Source organism: Bubalus bubalis, chromosome 1 (assembly GCF_019923935.1).
Source record: "Bubalus bubalis isolate 160015118507 breed Murrah chromosome 1, NDDB_SH_1, whole genome shotgun sequence".
NCBI lineage: Eukaryota > Metazoa > Chordata > Mammalia > Artiodactyla > Bovidae > Bubalus > Bubalus bubalis.
In genome coordinates, this window is record NC_059157.1 from 26,182,557 (window position 1) to 26,207,682 (window position 25,126).

A 25,126-nucleotide genomic window follows, 5' to 3' on the forward strand; every position below is an offset into this window, starting at 1 on the left:
TTAATATAATCTACATTTATTTGGTAAGTATCACATATTTGCTGTATGGAAAGTACCTGAAGTAAGAAAAGTAAGAATGAAAAGTAGTGCACATAACAATTGCCATCATCATACATGTGAATATTCAGATTTGCTACATTTTTCAAATCACTTAAACCAAGATAAACTGCAGAACTGAAACCCCAGCAGGGACAATTAAACAATATTTGGGATGAAATCATTTGGCCTAATTTTCATAACCACAGATTTCAAGGAATACCACCATCCATGCCAGGTGTGCCAGACAATCCCATTGTCCGTTTTAGCGGTGTAGGGACCCTTGTGGTAGAAACCATTCAGGTTTGCAGAGTGACACCTAGTGGGAGGAAAAATAAACACAAAGCAATCAGACTAGAAAAATATCCTTTGAAACCCTTATTTTGTGAGCAAATGGCTGAAAATATTTTAACTATGAATTCTGCCATTTTTTCTTTTTTTTTGGGGGGGGGGGCTATCCCCTGTGGCTTATGGGATTTTAATTCCCCAACCAGGGACTGAACCCATGCCCTTGGGAGTGATTGCACAGAGTCCTAACCACTGGACTGCCAGGGAATTTCCTGTGCTGTTTTTGGATAAGAGAATATTTAGCAGTTTCCAAAAGCCAAGAGATTTCTACAACATGAGTATTTTAAACTGGTGGGTTTTAGTACCATAACAACTCTCAGGATAAAACTCAGGCCACTTATAGAGTATTTATTTATTTATATCTGGCTGCACCTGATCTTAGTTGCAACATGCAGAATCTTTGATTTTCATTGCAGCAATGCAAAATCCCACTCTTGCAGCACGTGGGATCTAGTTCCCTGACCAGAGACCAAACCCAGGGCCCCCTGCATTGGGAGTGCGAAGTCTTAGCCTCTGGACCACTATGGAAGTCCCACTTATATTGATTAAAAAAAAAAAAAAAAAAGTAGCTCTGTTCTTAACAGACTTTAAATGAGAAAGAAAGGAAGGAAATGAGAGAGGGAGAGAGAGAGGTAGGCAGGAAGGAAGAAAGAAAAACAAGCAAACAAAAGCATGACCTGGTAAGCCTGAGCCTTAGCCAGAGTGGTATGGGTGTGGTGTGCTGCTCCATTTGCCAGCTTCCCTGTATAATTTACACTTAAAATGTTCATCCATCTACTGCCAAGACTTAGCTTTCATAATTTCAATTCCCTTCCTCCCTCTTGAGTCACCAGTATATCAATTATTTTAACCTCAAAGGGGTAAAGAAACAAAACCCAAACCATGATTTAAAGTTTTCCAGTATCAACTAATGATCATCTGTCTTAATTGCAGAGTTTATTATTTTTACCTACATTGTTCCAACCGAGATACACTGGTTAGGTTATCATAAATTTTAAAATGTCCCCCTTCCTCTTTGGGATCTGTACATTTTGCTCCTAATATGGCTAAACGAAGAGCAGGCGATAATTTTCTGGATACTGTTATTAAATTAGTTACTATATGTTTCTTTATTGCTACAACCAATGAAAAGATTTCAGACACTGGGACATAGAGGAAGATGCAAAAGAATAGTTCTAAAAATCTATGGCAAGTGCCTGAATTACTGAGTCAAAGTAAGCATATAATTTACCCGTCAATGTTGAGTGGTTGACCAGCCTCACTTACCAGCCCTCATAATTCTTTCCTGCTAATTGTCCCCACAGTCCTAATTTAAATTGATGTAACTAATCAAAACCATGTATGCTAAATCTTCAAGTGTTAAGAGCCTGTTATGGTTTTTAAACTGCGTGGGAAGTAACAGCAAAAGAGAAAATACTCTAGACTGAGCCTCCCAAATACATATTTTGACATATTCTATCTTCCTAGAGATACCTACTCTATACATTAATATTTTTCTATTTAGTCTGTGATTTGAATCCTGTTAGGAAGCTGACTCTGGTCAACATAGCAAACCTTAGCAATTCTAAGACCACTTTTTCCCAGCATCTTTCAGGTTCTAGAACAGCCTGGACTTGAGGCTAGGTTGGGAGATGGTTGGGGCTCCCTTGGTGAAGAAGTAGCCTTGTGCACACACATGAGATGCTACATTGGTAAAGAAGAGAAGACACCAACACTCAGTGATTGGTTTGCTATGATAAAAAGGAATGCCTGCTGCTGCTACTGCTGCTAAGTCGCTTCAGTCGTGTCCGACTCTGCGACCCCATAGACGGCAGCCCACCAGGCTCCCCCATCCCTGGGATTCTCCAGGCAAGAGCACTGGAGTGGGTTGCCATTTTCTTCTCCAATGCAGGAAAGTGAAAAGTGAAAGTGAAGTCGCTCAGTCATGTCCAACTCTTCGCGACCCCATGGACTGCAGCCCACCAGGCTTCTCCGTCCATGGGATTTTCCAGGCAAGAGTGCTGGAGTGGGGTGCCATTGCCTTCTCCAGAAGGAATGCCTAGTAGGTGGGTAAAACTTAGAAATGCCAAGAGCTTATGTAAATTGGAAGAACTATGGGACAGGAGAAAAATAAGAACAAAACCAGAATAAGCAGGAAGAGGATGATGGAGTTAAACCACAGCAGAGGCAGGCATGGAAGAAGTAGCACTGAGCTGCTGGAACAGTTGGCTTTCTCCAGCTTTTCTGACTTTCCACCTGCACGATCTCCTTTGACTCCAAGGATAATGGAGTTTCCTTGGGTGGCTCCAGCAACTGAATTGCCTTTCTTTGTTTTCCCTGAACTCCTATCTTTAAAGTCAAGTAAATCATTTATTATTCCACGTTGAACTGTGTGCCACTTATCATTTAATTGGGTGGGTACTTGGTTTTGATCTCCTGCTAATATTAACCAACGTGGTTGTTATTTCCATGTATGGAATTCTGTTATATTAAGGGGTGCTTGAGACTTTGTGAATTATAGACAAGTTTTACATAATGTTGATAACTCTTACATAATGCTAACTTAGAGGGAAAGGGGAAGAAAAAGGAGGATAAAGAGAAGGTGATAAATACAGTTTTAAAGAGAACGAGAAAACCATAAGGGAAAAAGATCGTCACCACCTTTGTTTGATCTGTTAGGTAGGAAAGATAACTTTGGTTTTCTCTCCCCTCTCACTGCTGTGTATGTTCCACTTCCTTTACAAATGACCAAAGTTTAAATGGACTCAAACTTTGAAAAAAGCAAAATCCAGATAAAATAGTGTTTATACAACTACTTAGATTCAATGTGATATTCCACACTATATACAGCTAACAGTACCTCCATAGAATTTATGACTCTAAAATCAGCACATCATAATAACTCAAGATGTTCATAAGGAGGATTCTCATGATTTTATGGAAAATAGATCTATGTCTGGTATACCTCCACTTAATAAGATGGAGGATTCTTTATGTCTTAAAAAGTATTTACGTAATGGAAAAATGTTAAAATTTAGATTGTGGAATTTAAATGATTAGTTCTCAATTACATGGAAAACTCAGCACTCCAGACATACTCACGAAGGATTCTGTAATGGAATGTTTAAGTGTCCAGATATTTTGTCTTCTAAAGACAAAAAGAGATGTTCAAAGGCCATGTACTAAAGAAAAAAAAAAAAAAAGCCCATGGCATAACTGTTGAACACAACTGCTTTGTAGATATAGTGGGCTTATCAGGTTTTTTTAAAGAAAGACTGAATTTTTCCATTCCTGCCTTAACTTTGTGATGACAACAAAAGGTACTGTCTGGAAGTCATCCTGGGTGAAGAACAGTTAAAGGAATGAAATGTCGATGAATAGTTAAAGAAGAGAAAACGTCGAGGAGCACAGTAAATATTTTCTTATCCAGACCCGAAGAGTTATGTTGAAAAAGAATACAGTTACTCTGAAACTACTGAGGAAAAAAAACTGACAAAGTAATAAGAAGCAAGATTTCAGGTTAATACAAGAAAATGAAGAAAAGTTGACATAGCAGACTTCCCTGGTGGTTCAGTGGTTAAAACTCTGTGCTTCCAGTGCTGGGGGCCTGGGCTCAATCCCTGGTCAGGGAACTAAGATCCTACAGGCCCCACAGTGCAGCACCCCCATAAAATTTTCAATACACAAAAAAAGATTAAAAAAAGAAAAATTGATTTAATACAATCAAAAATGGAATGAATTTGCTGATAAAGGAACATTGGAGTATTCAACCAGAAGATAGAATTAGGTTTCAGGAATGTTAGAGGAAATTTATGCATTGAGAGGAGCTTGGGTTGAATGATTTTAAAAAAGTCACAGTAAATGTAAAACAGTATTACACAGAAAAATTTATAATAACATGGTAGGAGAAGGTGAAGAGCTACCTGGTTATTAGAATGTCGAAAATGCTCTGTATTTCTTTGTGTCAATTTGTGACCCACTATTTATGATAACTCACCTGTAACTCCATTTGCAAACAATCTTTATGAAAGCAGTAGTTTGATTTTTCTCTATGACGTATCTTTCAAGCTTGACTAAGGTACACAGTGAACAAATCGTTAAAGCTACTTCATTACTGAAAGATTCTAATAAGGATGATTACTTAATAATACCAGTATTACAAAGCAGACCAACACTCCTGCATATGTTATAATTAATGCCTACCAGTCAGATATCTGGAGAAGGCAATGGCAACCTACTGCAGCACTCTTGCCTGGAAAGTCTCATGGACGGAGGAGCCTGGTAGGCTGCAGTCCATGGGGTCGCTAAGAGTTGGACACGACTGAACAACTTCACTTTCACTTTTCACTTTCATGCATTGGAGAAGGCAATGGCAACCCACTCCAGTATTCTTGCCTGGAGAATCCCAGGGACGGGGGAGCCTGGTGGGGTGCCGTCTATGGGGTCACACAGAGTCGGACACGACTGAAGCGACTTAGCAGCAGCAGCAGCAGTCAGATATCATCAATGCAATTGCAACTGTGTTTAAGAAACATCAAACCTGTTAAACCACCAGCCAGACTGATCCTCTTTTGCACAGTTCCCTTCATAGTTGTCGTTATCTCTGTCCCACGTGCTGAATTTCATTCTTTGGTGACTGGCCCACCATTGCACTTCAGGATGAAAATTTCCAGTAAGGGAGTCTCCAGCAGTTCCAGAATATTCCCCAATATGTAAATCATAGGAATTCTAAAGAAAAAGAGGTGATTTCCATGATCAGTTGTTACTATTTTGTGTGTGTGTATGTGTGTGTTCAGTCACTCAGTAGTGCCTGACTCCTTGTGACCCCATGGAGTGTAGCCCGCCTGGGTTTCTCCATTACTATTTTAAAAACAGGCTTATTTAATAAATAAAAGATCAGGCTCTATCACAGATTTTTGTTTCCCCTGACTTTGGGTTTTATATTGTATGTTTTACACATTAATTTGTGGTGATATGTATTTGAAAATGTTAGTACCTTTTCATCTCCAACTTTGAAATTTTTATATTGAGCATAACGGCTATTTTTCTCAAAATCTGCAAGGTCGATTTTTAACGTGTAATCTCCTAGGAAAGGGAAAAAACAGAAATTGTAGGGTTTTGTTTTTTTTTTAATGTATGAGATGACATTTACTTCAGTTCAGTTCAGTTCAGTCGCTCAGTTGTGTCCCACTCTTTGCGACCCCATGAATCGCAGCACGCCAGGCCTCCCTGTCCATCACCATCTCCCGGAGTTCACTCAGACTCACGTCCATCAAGTCAGTGATGCCACCCAGCCATCTCATCCTCTGTCGTCCCCTTCTCCTCCTGCCCTCAATCCCTCCCAGAATCAGAGTCTTTTCCAATGAGTCAACTCTTTGCATGAGGTGGCCAAAGTACTGGAGTTTCAGCTTTAGCATCATTCCTTACTGAGGCTTAAAAACAGTTTGTGGCTCTATTTTACTTAGACCATTTCCTTCTACCATGAGGCAGCTTTCAAAGAATAAACAGTGACTCCACTGTATTTACAATATGCATGTTTTATTGTGTATTTTACTTGGAAAAAGTTAGGAATGTAATATTAAAGGCAGAACATTTCTACTAGATCTATTATAGATAAGAGCCAGTGTAATTCACTTGGCAAAGAAGAACAGAAAGCAAGTCATTTTTCAGTACATAGATTAAGAAATCTAACAGTAAATAAACAGAAGTTTTATGAAGTTTAAAAGTTGACTTTTTTTTCTTACTTTTGGTAAGGATGTTGATCTTCAACATTAATGACTGAAATAGCTGATACCATCAAGTAATCAGCTTTTCTTCATTGTCTCATCATTTGCAAATAATAAAGACTACTCTTTCAGAAACAGAACTATTGTTAGAAACATAAAAAGTTATAAATCAAACTGACAGTCAGATAATGTATTTGTATTCAGTCCTTCTACTTTGATAAATAAAATTTCACAGTGACTAGTAAGATCAGGTCTGAATTCAGAGTCTTAGCCTCTTCCTAGTTCTAAGCTGGAACACAGCAGCAGGTCATGCAGACCTGGCCCATGGTCAGCCTGCTCTCTTGTCCCACCCCAATCTCCATCACACAGAGCAAAGGGCCTTGCCCACACTTATGGTCATTCAAGACTGCACACCAAGCTCTGTTGACATCCAAAATAAAAGCAGTTTCTTCACTTCCCCTCAGACTTAGGGGTGCACACATCAGATGTACAATTTTCCTACAAGGGGACAGATGAAGAAGAGGCATGAATAGGTCCTGGAGACAAAGTCAAGGCTTCTTCAGTAGAGAATGCTGGACTCTATATCGCCAGAGTGAGTCTAGGAGACTCTCTGGCCCCACAGATTCCTTGGCTCATGGAGCTCTCTAAAGTGGGATTTCAAGGAAGATGACACTTTAATCTGATCAAAAGGTAGTAAATGTTCTGTGAGCTAAGACTGTGAAGTGGACTAGAGCAGAAATAAAGGCTAAATCAATGCTCCTAAAAAGTACTTTGCATTATAGAAGAGGTTTAGACTTTTAGGTAACCATCTAAATATCTCTTTAGTCAATGAGTAAATAAAAATTCAATTTTGGATCATTTCTAAATTAGCTTTACTGCAAACACTTCCAGCCAAAATTTATATAATGGGGATAAAGTTATTTTAAAGAGGCAACTCCTTAGCTTTAAATGCTCTCATAATTAAGAAATGCATGGGGACTTCTCTGGCAGTCTAGTGGCTAAGATTCTGTGCTTTCACTGCACAGGGCATGAGTTCTATCCCTGGTCTGGGAACTAAGATCCCTCATGCCGCACATGGGGGATATTGTGGTACAGCCACAATATTTTTTTTTTTAAATAAAAAGGAAAGAAAAGAAATGTAGGGAGAAAGTCACTCTTTTTCCTTGGGATGATGTTCTATGCAGTTGTGACCCCTGGAACTGATAAATACATTTTTGCCACCATGAGAGTAGCCAGCCTGAAACACCAATGAGAATGTGAAGTAGATATGTTGCCAAGGTGCATCTGGACAAATAAATACTTAATAATAATTTGAAAAATAATATTTATTTTTAAAATAATTAATTAATAATATTTGTTGTTGTTTAGTTGCTCAGTCATGTCTGACTCTTTGCCACCCCATGGACTGCAGCACACCAGGCTTCCCTGTCCTTCACTATTATTAATTAATAAGTTTGAATTCTGTATGTTTAAAAGGATCCAAGGGTTACTTCTTGGGGTTTTCATAGTTTCAATGAAAAACCAGATGCATATTAATATGTAAAAGAAACAGAAATTGGTATGATAAATGTTATATATCTATCATAAAACACAAGTAGGATAATAAATACTTTGAAATTTAGAGAACACTGATCATAAGAAGAATGTACAAAGAAAGCTTTAGATTTCTAGGATTATCCATCCTCTCTAAGTTACTATCCTGGGGTGTTTCTAAGATCTCTATAATTATAATACAATTATGAATATAGACACACAAATCACTTTCCTTAACTTGTTTGGAATGAATAAACCTTGCTCTTACAATTAGTGCCTTGCCAGTGTGATTTAACATGCTTTCTTGAGCAATACAATTGTCTTTTATGAAGCATTAAGAATCAGATTTGAGTGGAACTGACTACAATCTCAGGTAGAAAGTGAGGTAAGGAAGATAAAGGACTGGAGCAAAAGAACATGGAAAAGGGAAGCTTGGAAAATATTAAGCTAGTGATACTTTAAACAAATGTCAAACTCTAGTTAAAGACATCCATGCAAAAGCAGACAGAGGGAATGATACAGATGTCTGCAATATACTTGGAAATGTCAAAGAAACGGATCGATGGATGGATAGATGAAAAGTTACGGGATTAAAATGTTAATGTAAAATCTAGGTGGTAGGTTGAAATCTCTTCCAGTTTTGTTGTATCTTGCAAGTTTTTCAAATTAAGATTTGGAGGGGGGTGGGAATAAGAACATTTATATTCTTTGGTATTTGATTCCAAAAACAGCCATAATTCCTCAATTCTTCACCTTTCCCTTTGCAATGGGACTTTAAGTCCTCCCATTAAGCCTATTTCCTTTCTCCTTTCATCTGAGCTGGTCCTGTGACTTGTTTTCACCAAAATAGAAGGCAGTGTAAGTGACTGTGTGCCATTGCTGAGTCTAGGTCTCAAGTAAGTTATGTGCTTTCATTCTCTTTCTTAGAACTCTGCTTCTGCTTCAAGAACAAGTCCAGGCTAGCCAGCTGGAAGATGACAGACCATGTGGAGTGAGCTGGACAGCCAGCCTCCCACTGATGAGGAAGCTGGTCACCAGCTCATGAGCAAGCCCAGCGAGATCAGCAGAGCCCAGCTCTAAGGAGCAAAACCACCCAGCTGCCCCGTATATTTGTGAGAAATAATAAAGAGTTGTTGTTTTAAGTCACTAAATTCGTAAGTGGCTTGTTATACATACAATATATATGTTTTGAGTCATACAAGTCATTTAAAAGAATGATTATGACAGTAATTTCCTTCCCAGAAACAGAAAAAATGTATGTGAGAAATATCTCTCCCACAACCTAGGTCTAAGCAGCCACCTTTTACAAAGGAGATTATTTCCCAAAAGGGATTATTGGCCATCTGCAAATCATAGTAGTTACTGAATTAGTTCTAGGATTTAGAGAAAAACAGTTGTGTTCCCTTTTTGTATTTCCAGTGAATTTGGTATGAGGTAAACCTTACCTTGTGTGGTCAATAGGTGAAGATTTCTATTACCCAACCAATATTCACCATTTTTTTGGACAAAATTTCCAAAGCCATTTTCATAGTCACTCCAGTCTCTAAAAAAATGAAAGTGAAAGCTGACTTTAGCAAAATCCAAACAGACCTTTGCAGTACCCAAGGTGCACACTTTTACCCCTACCCACAATATCTTCTTGATTAGCTAATGTACTTTTATTTAGAAAGAATGAAGTTCTAATATACTTCAGGTATAATAAAGAGGCTTAACTTTGGTAAACCTCATATTTCCTACTCCAAATAAATCCTTATATCATAATTAGCACACCTGTTAAAGTTTTCACTGCCATCAGATCGTCTCTGAATTACAGTCCATCCTCCTCCATCAGACATGTCACAATAAACAGAGAATTCTGCTGGGCTCTGGAGAGGTTTGATTTTATAAAATCCACTCTGCTTGTACCCGTCATTGAAAATCTCTGAACAATCTGTTTGGAAAACAAAGTAATGTAATATTTGTCATGTGTCTTTTTTTTTTTTTTTTAAAGGGAGCCGCTGAATGAGATTACTCAATACTAATGGAGACAGATAAATACATGATGTAGATAATCAGCTGTTTAAAACTGCATCTTGTACATCTTCCAGTGGCTACTAGGAAGTTCTTTTTTTCTAGATGATATAATTATCATCTGACTTCTTGATATGATCATGGAAAAAATAAAATGGTGAAATAGATATATGGTTTCTCATTTCTGATTTTTTTAGAAGAGTCTGAAATTATGTTTTAGTTAATTACAGTATATTTAAGTGAAACATATCTTTATCAGACAGTACAGAACTTTTTTCTCTCATGGCACTAAAATGAAAGTAGAAATATAATACCAAACAATTTAATACAGATTATCTAGATTTACAGCATTTAAATCATTCTGAACATCTGGAAATGAACTCAAAATAGTAATCTTGTTAGATTCTTATAACCTCCCCATCTCACCAGAGTTTTTACTCACCCACTGAAATTTCGTAGAGTCCATGCATTCTTAGATGTTTTTGCTAAAAACTGCAAGTTTCTATTATTTCATCCCTGCGGTCTTCTCTGCGCTGATATTTCTTTGACCACTGAAGCTACCAATTTGTCACCAAAAAGTAATATCTGTTTCTTAAATCATGTGCTGCTGCTGCTGCTAAGTCGCTTCAGTCATGGCCGACTCTGTGCGACCCCATAGACAGCACCCCACCAGGCTCCCCCAGCCCTGGCATTCTCCAGGCAAGAACACTGGAGTGGGTTGCCATTTCCTTCTCCAATGCATGAAAGTGAAAAGTGAAAGTGAAGTTGCTCAGTCGTGCCCGACTCCTAGCGACCCCATGGACTGCAGCCCACCAGGCTCCTCCGTCCTGGGATTTTCCAGGCAAGAGTACTGGAGTGGGTTGCCATTGCCTTCTCCGTAAATCATGTGGAGGTGGGATAAATTAATAACCATTGGTCTCATGTAGGCTGATCTGGGCTGAATTAGAGAATACGGCTGATATGTGTGTACTAGATCACTTCAGTCAACTCCAGCTCTGTGGGATCCTATGGACTATTGCCCACCAGGCTCCCCTGTCCATGGGATTCTCCCAGGCAACAATACTGGAGTGGGTTGCCGTGCCCTCTTCCAGGGGATCTTCCCAACCCAGGGATCAACTTGGCGTCTGCATTGCAGATGGATTGTTTCCCACAATCCTCCTGCATTGCAGGTGGATTCTTTACCACTGAGCCACTGCAGAAGCCCATATGGCAGACACGAACTCACTATTGTTTAGATGCCCAGGCAGCTCTGCTTTAGGGTAGTTGAATTGATGGCCACTGTAAAGAGATAGTTTCAAGGATACCCAATCACAATTGGGTATTTTTTTAATAAAAAATACTATAATTTAACATCACTAACTTTCAAATTTTACCCTTATTATTTTGTTAAATTCCTCCTTTTAAAAAAAAATATTTTCTACAATTCTGTAACTATAAATGGTGATGGATGTTAACTGGACTTAGTGTAGTGATCATTTCACAATATATACAAACATCATATCATTATATTATATACCAGAAATTAATATAATGTTTTATGTTCAATTGTACCTAATGAAAATTTTCTTTCCCTGATTGACAATTTCATTCTTTTAGCATATTAAGTTCTTTTTTCATTTTCATTGTTCTGATGCCAAATTGTCTATAATTTTGTTACAAATAAAATATATCCCACATTAAATAGATTGAACAGGCAATAGGAATCAGAGGAGAAACAAAAATAAAGAACCTTAGTCACTTTCTAAAGCCCTCATCAGGTTGAGACCCATCATTTACTACTGCTTTGGTGAGATGTCCATTTTTCTAATGAGTTAGGCCTTAATCATGTATTTATTTTTGAGATTCAGAAGCCCCTGTGTTCTTTTCCACATCCTGGATTATTTTTTTTTTAAATCCTGTTTTGCAGTTAAACAAGAAGAAAAACAATGTGAAAATGATTATCTAAAATTAGTTCAAGGTTGTTCAAAAGCTTACATCTTGTGGTCAAGTACATTGCACAGCAATTTTCATTAGAGTAAGCAGATTTTTTTTTTCCACTTACTTTTTTTTTAAATTGGAGGATAATTGCTTTACAATGTTGTGTTGGTTTCTGCTGTACAAGGTGATCCAACCGTAAGTACACATGTATCCCCTCCCTCTTGAGCATCCCTTCCAGCCCACCCCACACCCCCAGGTTGTCACAGAGCACCCTGTGCGCTACAGTGGCCTCCCACTGGCTATTTTACACATGGTAGGGTATGTATCTGGAGAAGACAATGGCACCCCACTCCAGTACTCTTGCCTGGAAAGTCCCAGAAACAGAGGAGCCTGGTAGGCTGCAGTCCATGGGATCACGAAGAGTCAGACATGACTGAGCGACTTCACTTTGACTTTTCACTTTCCTGCATTGGAGAAGGAAATGGCAACCCACTCCAGTGTTCTTGCCTGGAGAATCCCAGGGATGGGGGAGCCTGGTGGGCTGCTGTCTATGAGGTCGCACAGAGTCGGACATGACTGAAGCGACTTAGCAGCAGCAGCAGCAGCAGTAGCAGTGTATGTATCAATGCTTGTCTCTCAGTTAGTCCCACCTTCTCTTCCCCTTGCTGGGTCCACAAGTCTTTTCTCCATGTCTGCATCTCTATTCCTGCCCTGCAAATAGGTTAATCAGTACCATTATTCTAGATTCCATATGTATGTGTTAATATGCAATATTTATTTTTCTCTTTCTTACTTCACTCTGTATAAGCTTGTTAGGAAAACAGCTCTTTCCTTACATTTAACCACCTACCAAACAGCTGAATAGTAAAGACTCACAAGGTTCAGACTATTTCCCAAGCAAATATGGAAATAATTAGCTATAACATTTTCCTCTGGAAAACTCTGTGAATATGGAGTTTTCAGCCAACATTTTCTATTTGTTCTTATTTTATGCCAACTCTGAATTTAAGTTTTTAAAAATTTTTTGATCTTCCCACAGGAAAATGCCAAACACAACTTAAGATTCAGAGGAAAGATTTCCACTGAAAAAAAACAAAAACAAAACCCAAACAAAGAAAAAAAAATGCCACTAGCTCAATTTCTTACAGCAAATAGATTAAGGAGCCTGCCTTGGGAAAATGTGACTTTTACTCTGATAGAAAGTTCAAATAATAGAGGGTTTAAAATATTAACTAGATATTTCAAACTACGATTTCAACCACCCCAGAGAATAGGCAGAAGAGGGGTAGGGTTAGAGAGATCTGTGCTCACGGGAGTTTAAAAAAGAATTTTTGGATACTTAAATAATGCTAGAGTGAGGCCAAGGCTTCCTGCCCTCTGTTTGACAAACAGTGTGTTAAACTGGGTGAGGTGAATACGCTCTGCTCAAGCAGAAAGCAAATCGTGCTGGAAGCACGAATGTTGAAGCTTCACAAAGGGACGTGCCAGCCTGCCAAATGAACTTTTTCCTTTTGTCCCAGAATGGTGACTGAGAACCAAAGGCACTAAGGACCCCCACATTCTAAACTCAAAGGAAGGCCAGCCTGAGCTCAGCCACATGCCACAGAGCATGCTGGGAAATGCCAGGAATGCCATCCTCAGCCCCAGGCAACATAAGATGAGATTTAGAGGAGAGAGAGGAAGTTGCAATATTGCTGTGCGGAGGATTGGTGGGCTCTCTCCTCTGAAAGTAAAGGAGAGAAGATATAATAATGTAGGTAGAGAGCTGGCATTCATTGAGCCAAATGAGAAATGCTTTTGTAATCATTCATTAGATCTATTAACTTATTTGATCTTTACACCAAAGAAATAGGTATCCTTATCACTCCCATTTTACAGATGAGGAATTAGAGGCACAAAGAGGTCAAGTAATTTGCTCAAAGGCCACTTCTAGCAACATGTGCAACTGGACTTTGAGCCCAGGCTTTGGAGTCTCTACTTTAAACGCTACACATACTGCCTTTTGAGATACTGTCTCGTAAATACTGGGGGCTCCTGCACAAGGGGACATGGTTAAACTAGTGGTTGTGTTGGCCGAACAGATGATGCTAAAAGGCTGTTTTGATTGTCAACAATAAGTGTGAATTTGGTAGACTAATCTTTTAATAAAGGCACATAATTCAATCACACCCAAAAGCTTAAAAAATACATTTAACTATATGTTGTATAAAAATCATGTGATTTGTGCATTGTTTTCAAAAATTGCCAGGTTGTATGTAATTAGGTGTTTCCTACTATGAGATGAATTAGGATTCAGAAAATAATTGATTTAGTAATAATACAGTAACTTATAAATAAGAAAAAAGAAATTTATTTCTATGGATCATACATAAATATTTAACCTTTTTTTTAAATTTAAGGAGACCAAAAACATACCCTTTGGTGTGAGCAAATTTTTATATATTTTATACATTACATTATATATTATGCTAAATATATTATGTATTTTCTTAGAATTTATGTGTTATTATGTATTTTGTTTATTGAGTGTTTTTTTTGCTCTTGATAGATTCTGCAGTAGTTTTACTGTATGCTGAAAAATAGAGTAAAATTGAATTGGATTTGTATTTCATAGTTTATTCCTCCTTCTCCTCCTTCATGCTCACAATATCTGTGAAGAATATTAAATACAGATCTATTGATTTCAGGAATTTTTTTTTAGCTGTTATACCCCCAAACAGTCACATAGGATGTCTATTATCCATCTTAGGGGTTTCCCTCATAGTTCAGTTGGTAAAAAATCTGCCTGCAATGTGGGAGACCCAGGTTCGATCCCTGGGGTTGGGAAGATCCCCTGGAGAAGGGAAAGGCTACCCACTCCAGTATTCTGGCCTGGAGAATTCCATGAAGAGTCAGACATGACTGAGCGACTTTCACTTTTTATTATCTATCTTATCATTGTGTCATAAATTTATTTTTTATTTAAAAATCTTTATTATTATTATTTTTAATAAGCTTTGGCTTAAAAAATTTTTTTTGGCCAAGCTGCACAGCATATGGGATTTTATTTCCCTGACCAGGGACGGGACCCATGCCCCTTGCATTGGAAGGGTGGAGTCTTAACCACTGGACCACCAGGGAAACCCCAACATTAAGTTATTGAAACACTTAAGAAAATTAGATTATGTAAATGAACTATACCCCAATAAAAAATTAATTAAGGAAAAAGAAATAAAAATAAATTCTGACCTGCGTATTGCCTCTTGCCTCCAAGGTCAATGACACTATTCTCCTCTCCTTTATCAAGGAGCTGGACTTCCTTCTCATGCAAAAGCTGTGAGATCTTGACTTGTTGCTGCTTGACCCGGGTCTCCAGCAGGTACACTTGGGCTCTGAGCCGCGCCTGCTCCTGGAGGCAGTTCTCCAGAGCCTGCAAAGTAATGTGCATATTGTCTTACAGAAAATAAGCCCCCGGAATGAGTTGCTAAATTTATGGTTCAATTTTGTCCCCAGTTCCCATTTCAGAATAGTATTCTAACCAGGAAGTGTTTAGAGGTCCGAAAACCATGCATTTGAAGAAAAAGAAATGGCTTACCAGAATAAGAAATTTTTGAACTAAAAAAATGCTATAATCTAAATGACCATGCTAAGAGCTTTAGAGTCGCTGCTTCATTTGATCCTCATAACAATTCCATGAGATAGGAAAGAGCTCATCTTTGAGTAAACTTGCTCAAAAATTCAGTGGGCAAGAAGAGTCTGGATTCACATCCAGTTCAAGGTCCCTGCTCTCAATCTCAATATGTCTTCTCCTGAGTGCTTTCTTAACAGGAAAGTGCTTTATGCATGACTAGTGTTGCAGTTTCTAAAATAAACAAGGCTTTTGAATGATCTTTTGGTATTAACATGTTTAAAAATATATTTGAATGCTTATAACCTGGTGACACATGGCCATCTTTATAAAGGATGCTACTTCAGTTCCTCCTGTCCCCGAGCATCTTACCAATTTACCTGTTGCTAGAAATACGACTGGAGTCACTTTAACTTGGTATAGTGTTTTTCCCTCAATGACTTCAAAAAAGGGATGGAGAAGCCTGAGTTTTTCAGTTGAATCAGCTACTTTAACAAAGGCAAATAATCCAAGAATGCTGCACATGAACGAGTTTATCAGTTCCTTTCTAAAGTGGCATTTGACTGAGCAGATTCCTCCAGAAATAAAGCAAATGTGGTGAGTTGGGAAGGGGAGTTGCAGAGGTGGTCTCCTGGGAAGAGCTACTGAGACCAAGAAGCTGTAATAAAGGCTCTTAAGTATTTAACACTGGGAGAGTTACTTGGGGACCATGAAAAAAAAGGACAAAACACAAATTTTTGCCACTTTCCCATTTTTACTTTGACATCTCTGTTTGCAGCTCATGTCATGATCTCCTGTGATAAATGCAAATGTTTGCTGAGAAATTACGATTCTTAACATGTAAGTGCTTTATACTACTTTTATATTATTTCCTTTTATAGGCATTTAATTAGAGTCAGGTATATTTCTCAATTTATATTCACATAACTTCCTGTTCCTATCTTTATCTGCTACCTTATATGTATTCCTTTCATAATCCTCCAGGGGATCTTCCCAACCCAGGGATTGAACCAAGGTCTCCTGCTTTGCAGGCAGATTCTTTACCAGCTGAGCTACCAGGGAAGCACCTTATATATATTTCTTCCATAAATTGGAGGACCTACTGTGTTCTGGGCACTCTGTTAGGCAGTTTGAACAGCAGATATCCTATTTGGGAAAAAGAAAGAGGTGCGTTTTTTCACTATGGACTATAATGTAAAAACAGAAATTCAACCTCAAAACTGAAAGTCTTACAGCAAGTGAGTGACAATGACAATAGAGGCCCCCTCTCTCCAATCTCCAGTACCAAGTCAGCGACTCGCTCCTGGCTGTTTCTCTAGGACTATTTCTCTTTCTTTAAACTTTTCATTTCTTTATTTGTTTCTGGCTGTTCTAGGTCTTTGTCGGTTGGTGAGTGCAGGCTTTCTTTAGTCTAGTCGTGGCAAGCAGGGGCTGCTCTCTAGTTGTGGTGTGAAGGCTTCTCCTCGCGGCTTCTCTTGTTGCAGAGCACTGGCCCTAGGGCACGCAGCTTTCAGTTGTGGCGATTCCGGGGCTCTAGAGCACAGGCTCAGTAACTGTGGCACACGGGCTTAGTTGCTTCTCAGCATGTGGTATCTTCCTGGATCAGGGATCGAAATCCTGTCTCCTGTTTTGGCAGGCAGATTCCCAACCACTGGACCACCAAAGAAGTTCATCTCTAGTACTATTTCGTATTTTTGTAACTTTCACCTCACCACTCTGATTCATTCTGTCTGAACCAATTATTTGCTTAGCCCCCTCAGTCATACCTGTCTAAAAAATGAACAGCAAAGTCATTTTATGGCATCTGGAATTCTGCCTTGCTTTCTAACAGTGGAAGATTGGTTGTGATACTGTTAAATACAGTGAACTATACAATTTAAAGTGACTAAAGGATTACAGGGCAAGAATGTTCAATTTTTATGTGACTATATATACAGTGTTAGTAAACTTATTTAAAACTTAGTGGGGGAGCTTCCCTGTAGTACAGTGGCTGGGATCTCACCTTCTAAACCAGGGGTTGCAGGTTTGATCACTGGTTGGGAAGCTAAGATCCTACATGCCTGGTGGTCAAAAAAGCCAAAACATAAAACAGAAGTGATATTGTAACAAATTCAATAAAGACTTTAAAAATGGTCCACATCAAGGAAAAAAAGATCTTTAAAAAAATTAGGGATTTTCTTTCTCCTACAACTTTGAGTAAATGAGTGTTTTCACACTTTTATTCAGGGAGGGCAGCACAAGTGCATTGCAATTACTTTCAAATAATCTGTTTAGTTTACATGGACAGTGTCCAATATTACAAAGCTCAAGGTAAATCTGAAAGAGCTTTTAAATTCTTAATACCATGTAACCACCCAAATAACCTCAGTAAATCAAAAAGACTTAAGTGTGAATACTGATTTTTTACTCTAAAAAAAATTTAAAGCACTTAATAATGCCTATTACGTGGCAGGTGCTTCCACAAATCTTTTTCAGTTTTCCTCCTTAGTTTTTTCAGTGACAAGTTACTACAGTTTTTTTGCAAGAGAAAATTAAGATCAAAGCAGGAATTAAAAATATAATAGTTTTTGTAATAAGCTTACCGAGCTTCCCCTGCCCATTACCAGCGCAGTGGTGACAAGGATGAAACTAAACATCTTCACCATTTTTCCCATTGGAAGAACTGTAGGAATAAAAAGAATTCAACTTATTGTGAATTTTTTATGAGACCAGTGTTGGCTTGACTCTACGTGATCCAGGAGGTCAGACACAGCTCTAGGTCGAGTCTAATCTGTGAGCTGCCAAGGAAATTCTCTTGGATTTTCCCAGGCTTCCCCCCACAGAAGGATGCTCACTGTTACCTTGTAGAGAATTGAAGCAGTTTGCAAAGATAGAGGCAGGACTATGGTTCTCTGGAGTGTGGAAAAGGCACAGACTCTTTAAGCACAAAGACCTGGTTCCATATTTTGGCTGGTCAGTTCCTAGTGGTGTGACCTCACACAGCTTACTATAAAATGCTCCTGATCTGTAAAATGGACATCATAATTCTTACTTTGTAGGACTGTGGCCATTTTGATATTAATTTTTCCATATACCCTGGCATGTGATAAGTGCTAAATGATTAGTTACTCATTTTGTACAGGGAAGCCTGTTTTTATTCTGAGAAAAAGGAAAAAAAAAGTTACAACAAATAGGAGGTAATATGAATTGCTTTTCTTAATGTTTTAATGTGTAGGCAGCTAATGAGATAAAATAAAACCTGAAGTTCCCTTTAAAGTTGTAGAGGAAAATTAATTTTACCACTTGAGATTATTCTTAAAATCAATCATGAAGTCATGAGTCTTGATGAAAAATTTTGCTCATCCTCAAAATAACTTCTTTATGTCATCAGTTGTGAATTCTCATAAATTTTAGAAGCTCAGGAGCCTAAGAGGACAGAAATATCTGCATAATATTCAAAGAAATTTTATACCTATGGTTGCTGCTAAAAAAAAAAAAAACTGAAATCAACTGAATTATTTATTTGTCAGCCTATTTTTATTCTTATAAAACCTATGACCACAGGTCCTTTCCATGTATCTCTTTCTGAGTTTCTATGTAATTAAAAAAGTGGGTCCTAAACTTTGGTGCCCATTGGGATCACTTGACGAGCTTTAAAAACATTTCCATGTCCAGGAATTGAGTCTAATGTCTAAAGGTGGCAGTCAGGCCTTAGAATTTTTAAAAGACTGCCAGCTTTTTCCAAGGAGAAGGCAGTGGCACCCCACTCCAGTACTCTTGCCTGGAAAATCCCATGGATGGAGGAGCCTTGTAGGCTGCAGTCCATGGGGTCGCTAAGAGTCGGACACGACTGAGCGACTTCACTTTCACTTTTCACTTTCATGCATTGGAGAAGGAAATGGCAACCCACTCCAGTGTTCTTACCTGGAGAATCCCAGGGACGGGGGAGCCTGGTGGGCTGCCGTCTATGGGGTCACACAGAGTCGGACATGACTGAAGTGACTTAGCAGCTTTTTCCAATGGTCAGCAAAGTTTGGGAAGCAACAATTTAGGGATTCAATAGACACATTTTTTTCAGTCTATTTTAACAAAATAGGTAGTTCTCAATCCTTGTGGGGCCATACAAAACAACAACAACAAAAAACAGCTACAGTACGAGAGGGGCATTACTTAAATTCAGGGGCAAATAGCATGCATGAGCATCTTGGGAAACATTACTATATATAATGTAAATTTTTAGAATATGTGAAATTTGCACATTTCAGAGAGTAATAAAGAGTCTCCTAGATAAACCATAAAATTTTACTTCACACAATTTTACTTTTGGTTGACGTATATTTTTTTTACATACCTAGAATTGTGCTATGCATTTGACCCAAAGACTTTTTTTTTCTTCTAATTTTATTTATTTTTTAACACCAAAGACATTTTGCATTGGGATACAGCCAGTTAACAATGTTGTGATAGTTTCAGGTGAACAGTGAAGGGACTCAGCCACACATATACATGTATCCATTTTCCCTTAAACTCCCCTCCTATCCAGGTTGGCACATAACATTGAGGAGAGTTCCATGTGCTATACAATGGGTTTTTGTTGGTTATCCATTTTCAATATTGGGCTATGCATTTTCTAAGCATCTTATTTCATCCTCAAATAATTCTCTAAGGCAAGTACTATTATCCTCATCCTACAAATGGATAGACCAGAGATGTCAGTCACTGAATACCTAATGTTCCTTCATGAAGCACAGGACTTAGGAATGGATAAGTCATAATCGTGTCATAGAAGTGAGAATGATCTTCACTGGAGGTCAAGGAGCAGGGCCTCTATACCTCTGTGCATCTTGTGTCCCTTTGCGTAACAGGCATATATGTATATAGAAAGGAAGACCATGCAGAATACAGGTTGGGGGTCATGGGCCCTCCAGGTAGGAAGCCTTTGGCTCCTGTGAAGGAACATTAGGTCAGCCTGGCAGGAGAGGAGACAGCAGCACTAACCGGAAGCAGTCCTAGAGAATCCTGGGGCCAGCAAGCGCTAACTGATCATCCGCTAGCTGCTCAGCACTGGCTCACATGCTGTGGGAAGATAACATATAGCTGCCTCATCAAGGCAATATTTGGGGGAAGAAATTAAAATAAATATTAAAATGGAAAGAAAGACAACAGAAATTTAGTATACATGAAACCATATGTAGTTAAACATAAAAACTAAATTTTTCCAGATGAACTCTCAAGACAAAATTAATTACTTCCTCCACTGTGATCTCATACTATGTTTACAGACCAATAAAGCATTCATTCATTCAGGGAACAGTGTGCGCTTGCATGCTATGTATGGTCCAGGCACTGTGCCAGGTGATGGAATTGTCATCTAGTCGGCTTTTCACATGTCTCTCTCCAACTGCTTCCCTTTGTCCATGATTTTGTTTAGGGTAGGGTTTTTGAAGGCAACACATCTTGGTAACTGAAGTATCCCAGCATCTAACTGAAATTGCGGTGACTCCAATATAAGTTAAGAGTTTCCCAAGAGGGAAAATCTTTCCCAGCGGGGAAAAATGTGATTTCCTTGGCATAAAACTGGTCTGTTCCCAGTGACATACTTCCTCCCCTGTACTTATCCTTGTCAGGGGGAAAACAACGAGCTAAGTATATTTTGAAAATATGTGTTAAGAAGGAGTTAGGGACTTTGGGTTGGATTGAACACATACATTTTTTTTTTCTTTCTCACAAAACCCCACTAGGAAAGGAGTAAAGAAAAATGGAAAAGACAGGGATTGACAAGGTGGAGGAGAAAGAGAGAGGAGAAAACACTTTGCATGCAATGTCAACAACAGGACAAAAAGCACATGGCAGAGTTCACAAAACTGCCAAAAAAGAATTATTTTAAGAAGAGATATTTGGATATATAAAATCCCCAAAGGAAAAAAAATGGAAAACTTAATACCTAAAATATTAAAAATTTGGCTCTTAATGGGCAGCTCAGCTGGTAAAGAATCCACATGCAATGTGGGAGACCTGGGTTCGATTCCTGGACTGGGAAGATTCCCTGGAGAAGGGAAAGGCTACCCACTCCAATATTCTGGCCTGGAGAATTTGATGGACTGTATAGTCTATGGAGTCCCAAAGAGTTGGACATGACTGAGTGACTTGCACTTCACCAATGGGACTAAAGCCATTATCATAGCTATCTCATGATAAATTATTAGTTTGACTTTTATTTTCAATTGGTAGTAAATATATTTATTGAGCAAAATTACAACAGTTATGCTGCTATTTTTAGAAAATCTCATTTGTACTCTTATGGTCACTTATTATTTAATTTTAAAATCTACCATGAAGTTTAAGTAGCAAAAAGTAAAACCAAACCAAACCAAAAAAACCCTCCACATAATGGAGGTTTCTTAACGTGTAATAGTCTCTACATATAATCGTACAAAAAAAAGAAGCAAGAATAATTGTTTTATTATAAGCAAGCAAAAGAAAATAAAGACAAAAAATAGAAAATGTTCTTTTAAAACACATAAAAGAGATTTTACAAGTAGAAAGTATTATCCCATGAGGCTAGAACACACAGTCAAAATATAATTAAAGGAAGTGAGATCATCTGGTCAAATGTCATCAACATTTGAGGAAACATTTGAGGTTCAGAGAGGGAAAATAATTTGCCTAAAGAAATAAAACAGACTTACTAAGGAGATTCACATTAACTTAGAAGCTTTAAAAATGTACTACCATTTGTGAATGTGAGTCATACTGTTTTTCTGACTGAAAAGAATCAATATAGTGAATGGATTATTGATTGGGGTTTTTCCTTTTTCTTTCCAGTAGGAAAAGTAATCTCATTTTTCTTATAAAATAGCAACTAGATCTTCATTACTTTAATTCACTTCCAGCAGCTATAATATACAATATTCAGGAATCAGGAACTAAGTTATGAAAACTTTTGCCATCCTCACTTTGTTTTAATATTATCTGTTGAAAGTATTATATTTTTGTTTGGTTCATCAAATTCCCTTATATATTTGTGGGATCAAGTATTTTATTTCAGAAATGAATAAATTAGGTTAAAAAGAGAGCTTTAAAAATTGTTATTTTTTTCCCCCAAAATTGAAGTATAGTTAGAAAGCAACCTAAATGTCCATGGACAGATGGATGAATGAAGGAGATGCAGTGTCTGTGTATATATAATGGAATATTATTCAGCCATAAAATGAATGAAATAATGCCATTTGCAGCAACACAGATAAACCTGGAGATTATCACATTAAGTTGAACTGAAGTCAGACAGAGAGAAACAAATATCATATGATATCACTTATATGTGGAATCTAAAAAAAATGACACAAATGAATTTATTTACCGAACAGAAACAGACTCACAGACATAGAACACTTATGGTTACCAATAGGGAAAGGGGCAGGGACATTAGGAGCTAGGGGTTAACGTATACACAACACAATATATATAAAATAGGTAAACAACAAGTACCTAATATATAGCACAGGGAACTATGTTGCTATTTAGTCACCAAGCTGTGTCCGACTCTGCACCCTCATGGACTGTAGCCTGCCAGGCTCCTCTGTCCATGGAATTTCCCAGGCAAGAATATTGGGAGTGGGCTGCCATTTCCTTCTCCAGGGGATCTTTCGGACCCAGAGATTGAATCCATACCTCAGGCGTCTCCTGCATTGGCAGGTGAATTCTTTATCACTGAACCACTTGGGAAGTCACAGGGAACCGTACCACTTTGCTATACACTTGAAGGTACCATTAACTATACTTCAATAAAAAAAAATTATGTTCTTAAATCTGTATCTGAATCTGGATCTTGTGCAAGTAAAAGTGTGTGTTAAAAGTGCTCTGGGAGATACTGGGAAATTATTTAACATATATACAGATTGCAATGTATTAGATTTTGTAGAAAATAAAGGGCTGATGAAAAGCTTTGGCAGGTTTCTCTTGGTCTCCTGAAATCTCCAACTCATTGCCAGTAAAATAGTCAAATCTGATCTTTCCCAGAGAAAGGAGGCAGCCCCTAGTCTAGCAGATCTTTAAACAATAAGGCATTTCAAAATGCTATATATATTTTAACAGTCATTACATTACTTTTATCATCTTTAGAATAATTCCTGAGACTATCTTAAGACCTCTAAAATTCCCTAGTGCCTCCATTAGTAACCCCACCCATATTTTACAATATTGAAGAAATATTTAGGTATAAGAAACTTGCTTTGAAATTCTCATCTCCATCATTCATTATAGTAACCATTACTGTTTTGCAAATCTGGCTTGTGGTGAAGCTATCAGATTATTCACTCCTCATTATACAATTAGTTGTATTTACTTTACAATGCTTTTGCTTTGGCTGTCTCAAAACTTTAAATTATTGTAAAATTGAAATAGTTTAAAATGGTGGTCCTTTGATGTACTGTATTATTTGATACAAATTGTTCAAAGTGTTAAGTCTAATTTCTTCCCAATAAACATTTTTAAGTTAATTAATTATAATAAATTAAAATTAAAGGCAAAATATTAACTTTAGGGTTATAAAGTTTTATAGCTAACATGTAAGTCTTAAAAACACAATCACCAAACAAATATACATTACTAGCATGTAAAATTTCAAAAATGGTATGTTTTAAGTGAGCTATTATGAAAGGATACAAGATAGAAGAAATTAAAAATAAGAAAAAGTTATTGAAGGAAGCATATTTAATCAGTTGGCATTCTCAGAAGGCAGTGCTCACACATATTAATGTATCTCATATTAATATAAAACAGTTAAACAATTACCCATTAACATAGACTTAGAGACTCCCTTTGGGTTATTTTCCTGTAATTTTTCCCCCCTCTTTTTTCTGGTAATGGAATATAACAGTACTTTTGTTATTTATCTCAAGAGTGTATACTCAATGAAAGCCTTAAAAAGCCAAGTAAGTTTGATTTCCAAAAGACAGAAATAAAGAGCAACATATCTGGAGTTTTTACTTCTGAGGTAAAAATTATAACATGGTCCATTTTGTTTTCTATTTTGTATTTAAAGTTGCAATCTTTTTATTTACGTCAAGTTCTCATCTAATTCATTCAAAATGTATCAGGAATGGAAAAGAGATGTAATTCTAATCTCTTTTCCAAGCCGCAGAAGCGGACATCTATCTAATCAACATCTTTCTCAAGAGCCAACAGTTCTTTCTTGAGTTGTGTTTTAATATTGTACCTATGAAACAAACTAGCATTATTATAATTATGTCAAAGTGCTGAGAAGTTAAATACCTTGCCTAAAGTCAGAAATGAGTCAGAGACACGGCTTAGGCGAGGTCCAGTTGCTCTGCCTTCCAGGCTCCTCTATCTGCACTCAGACTTTGTAATTGCTTCTCCACTATTTGATTAGAAAAACGGACAATGTTGATTCTGGCTTCAGTCCAGAAATAAATAGATGAGGAAATCAGTTTAACTGGAAGGAAAACTAAAAAAGGAGATTCAAGGACAAATTCTAATACTCTGATATTTTTCTTTTTTTCCCTATTTGTATGAATTTTTATGAAAGATCCAATAATATATCTTTATAAAAATATATCTCTGATTTTTTAACCTTTTACTATTGTGCTCATCCAGAAAATTTTTGTACTTTGACTAATTTCAGTAATGCTCACTTTAAGATTAAGTAAAACCAAAGTGCAGTGGAAGCTTTGCTCTATTGTACTAATGATGATAAAATTTTACCTATAAAAGATATGGATTAAATGTCATTTCAATTACCATATGGAGAGAGCCAGATTTTTCTTACAGAAAAAAGTGGCAATATTTGCCAAGATGAAACAGTTTATTTGATCTTTAAAATATACAAAAATATTCCCTGAGGGGCAAAATTGTGAAATTTATCTGTAAGCATCAGTTATCCTCTGAATGAGCTGTTCCTTTTGTTTCAAATTGTAGAGGAGTTTTGAATGTGTAAGATGTTAGCTTCATTATTCATATTGTGTAACAGTTT

At 37.4% G+C, this 25,126-nt stretch overlaps 1 protein-coding gene across 2 annotated transcripts; it reads right to left on the reverse strand.

The window, feature by feature from the left end:
* On the reverse strand, window positions 1-24,557 carry FGL1 (fibrinogen like 1). 2 transcript variants are annotated; one of them, XM_006080145.4, is made up of 8 exons: window positions 24,409-24,557; window positions 17,739-17,818; window positions 14,778-14,958; window positions 9,393-9,552; window positions 9,068-9,165; window positions 5,360-5,448; window positions 4,904-5,091; window positions 1-355 (listed from the first exon to the last, which is right to left on the reverse strand). In XM_006080145.4, the coding sequence occupies exons 2-8, from the start codon at window positions 17,808-17,810 to the stop codon at window positions 196-198; spliced, it is 948 nt and encodes a 315-aa protein (XP_006080207.3). In that variant the 5' UTR covers window positions 17,811-17,818; window positions 24,409-24,557; the 3' UTR covers window positions 1-195. The 2 variants fall into 2 exon arrangements, with proteins under 2 accessions (XP_006080207.3, XP_025135182.3); XM_025279397.3 differs by lacking the exon at window positions 24,409-24,557 and adding an exon at window positions 20,134-20,158.
* Window positions 24,558-25,126: the final 569 nt, after the last annotated feature.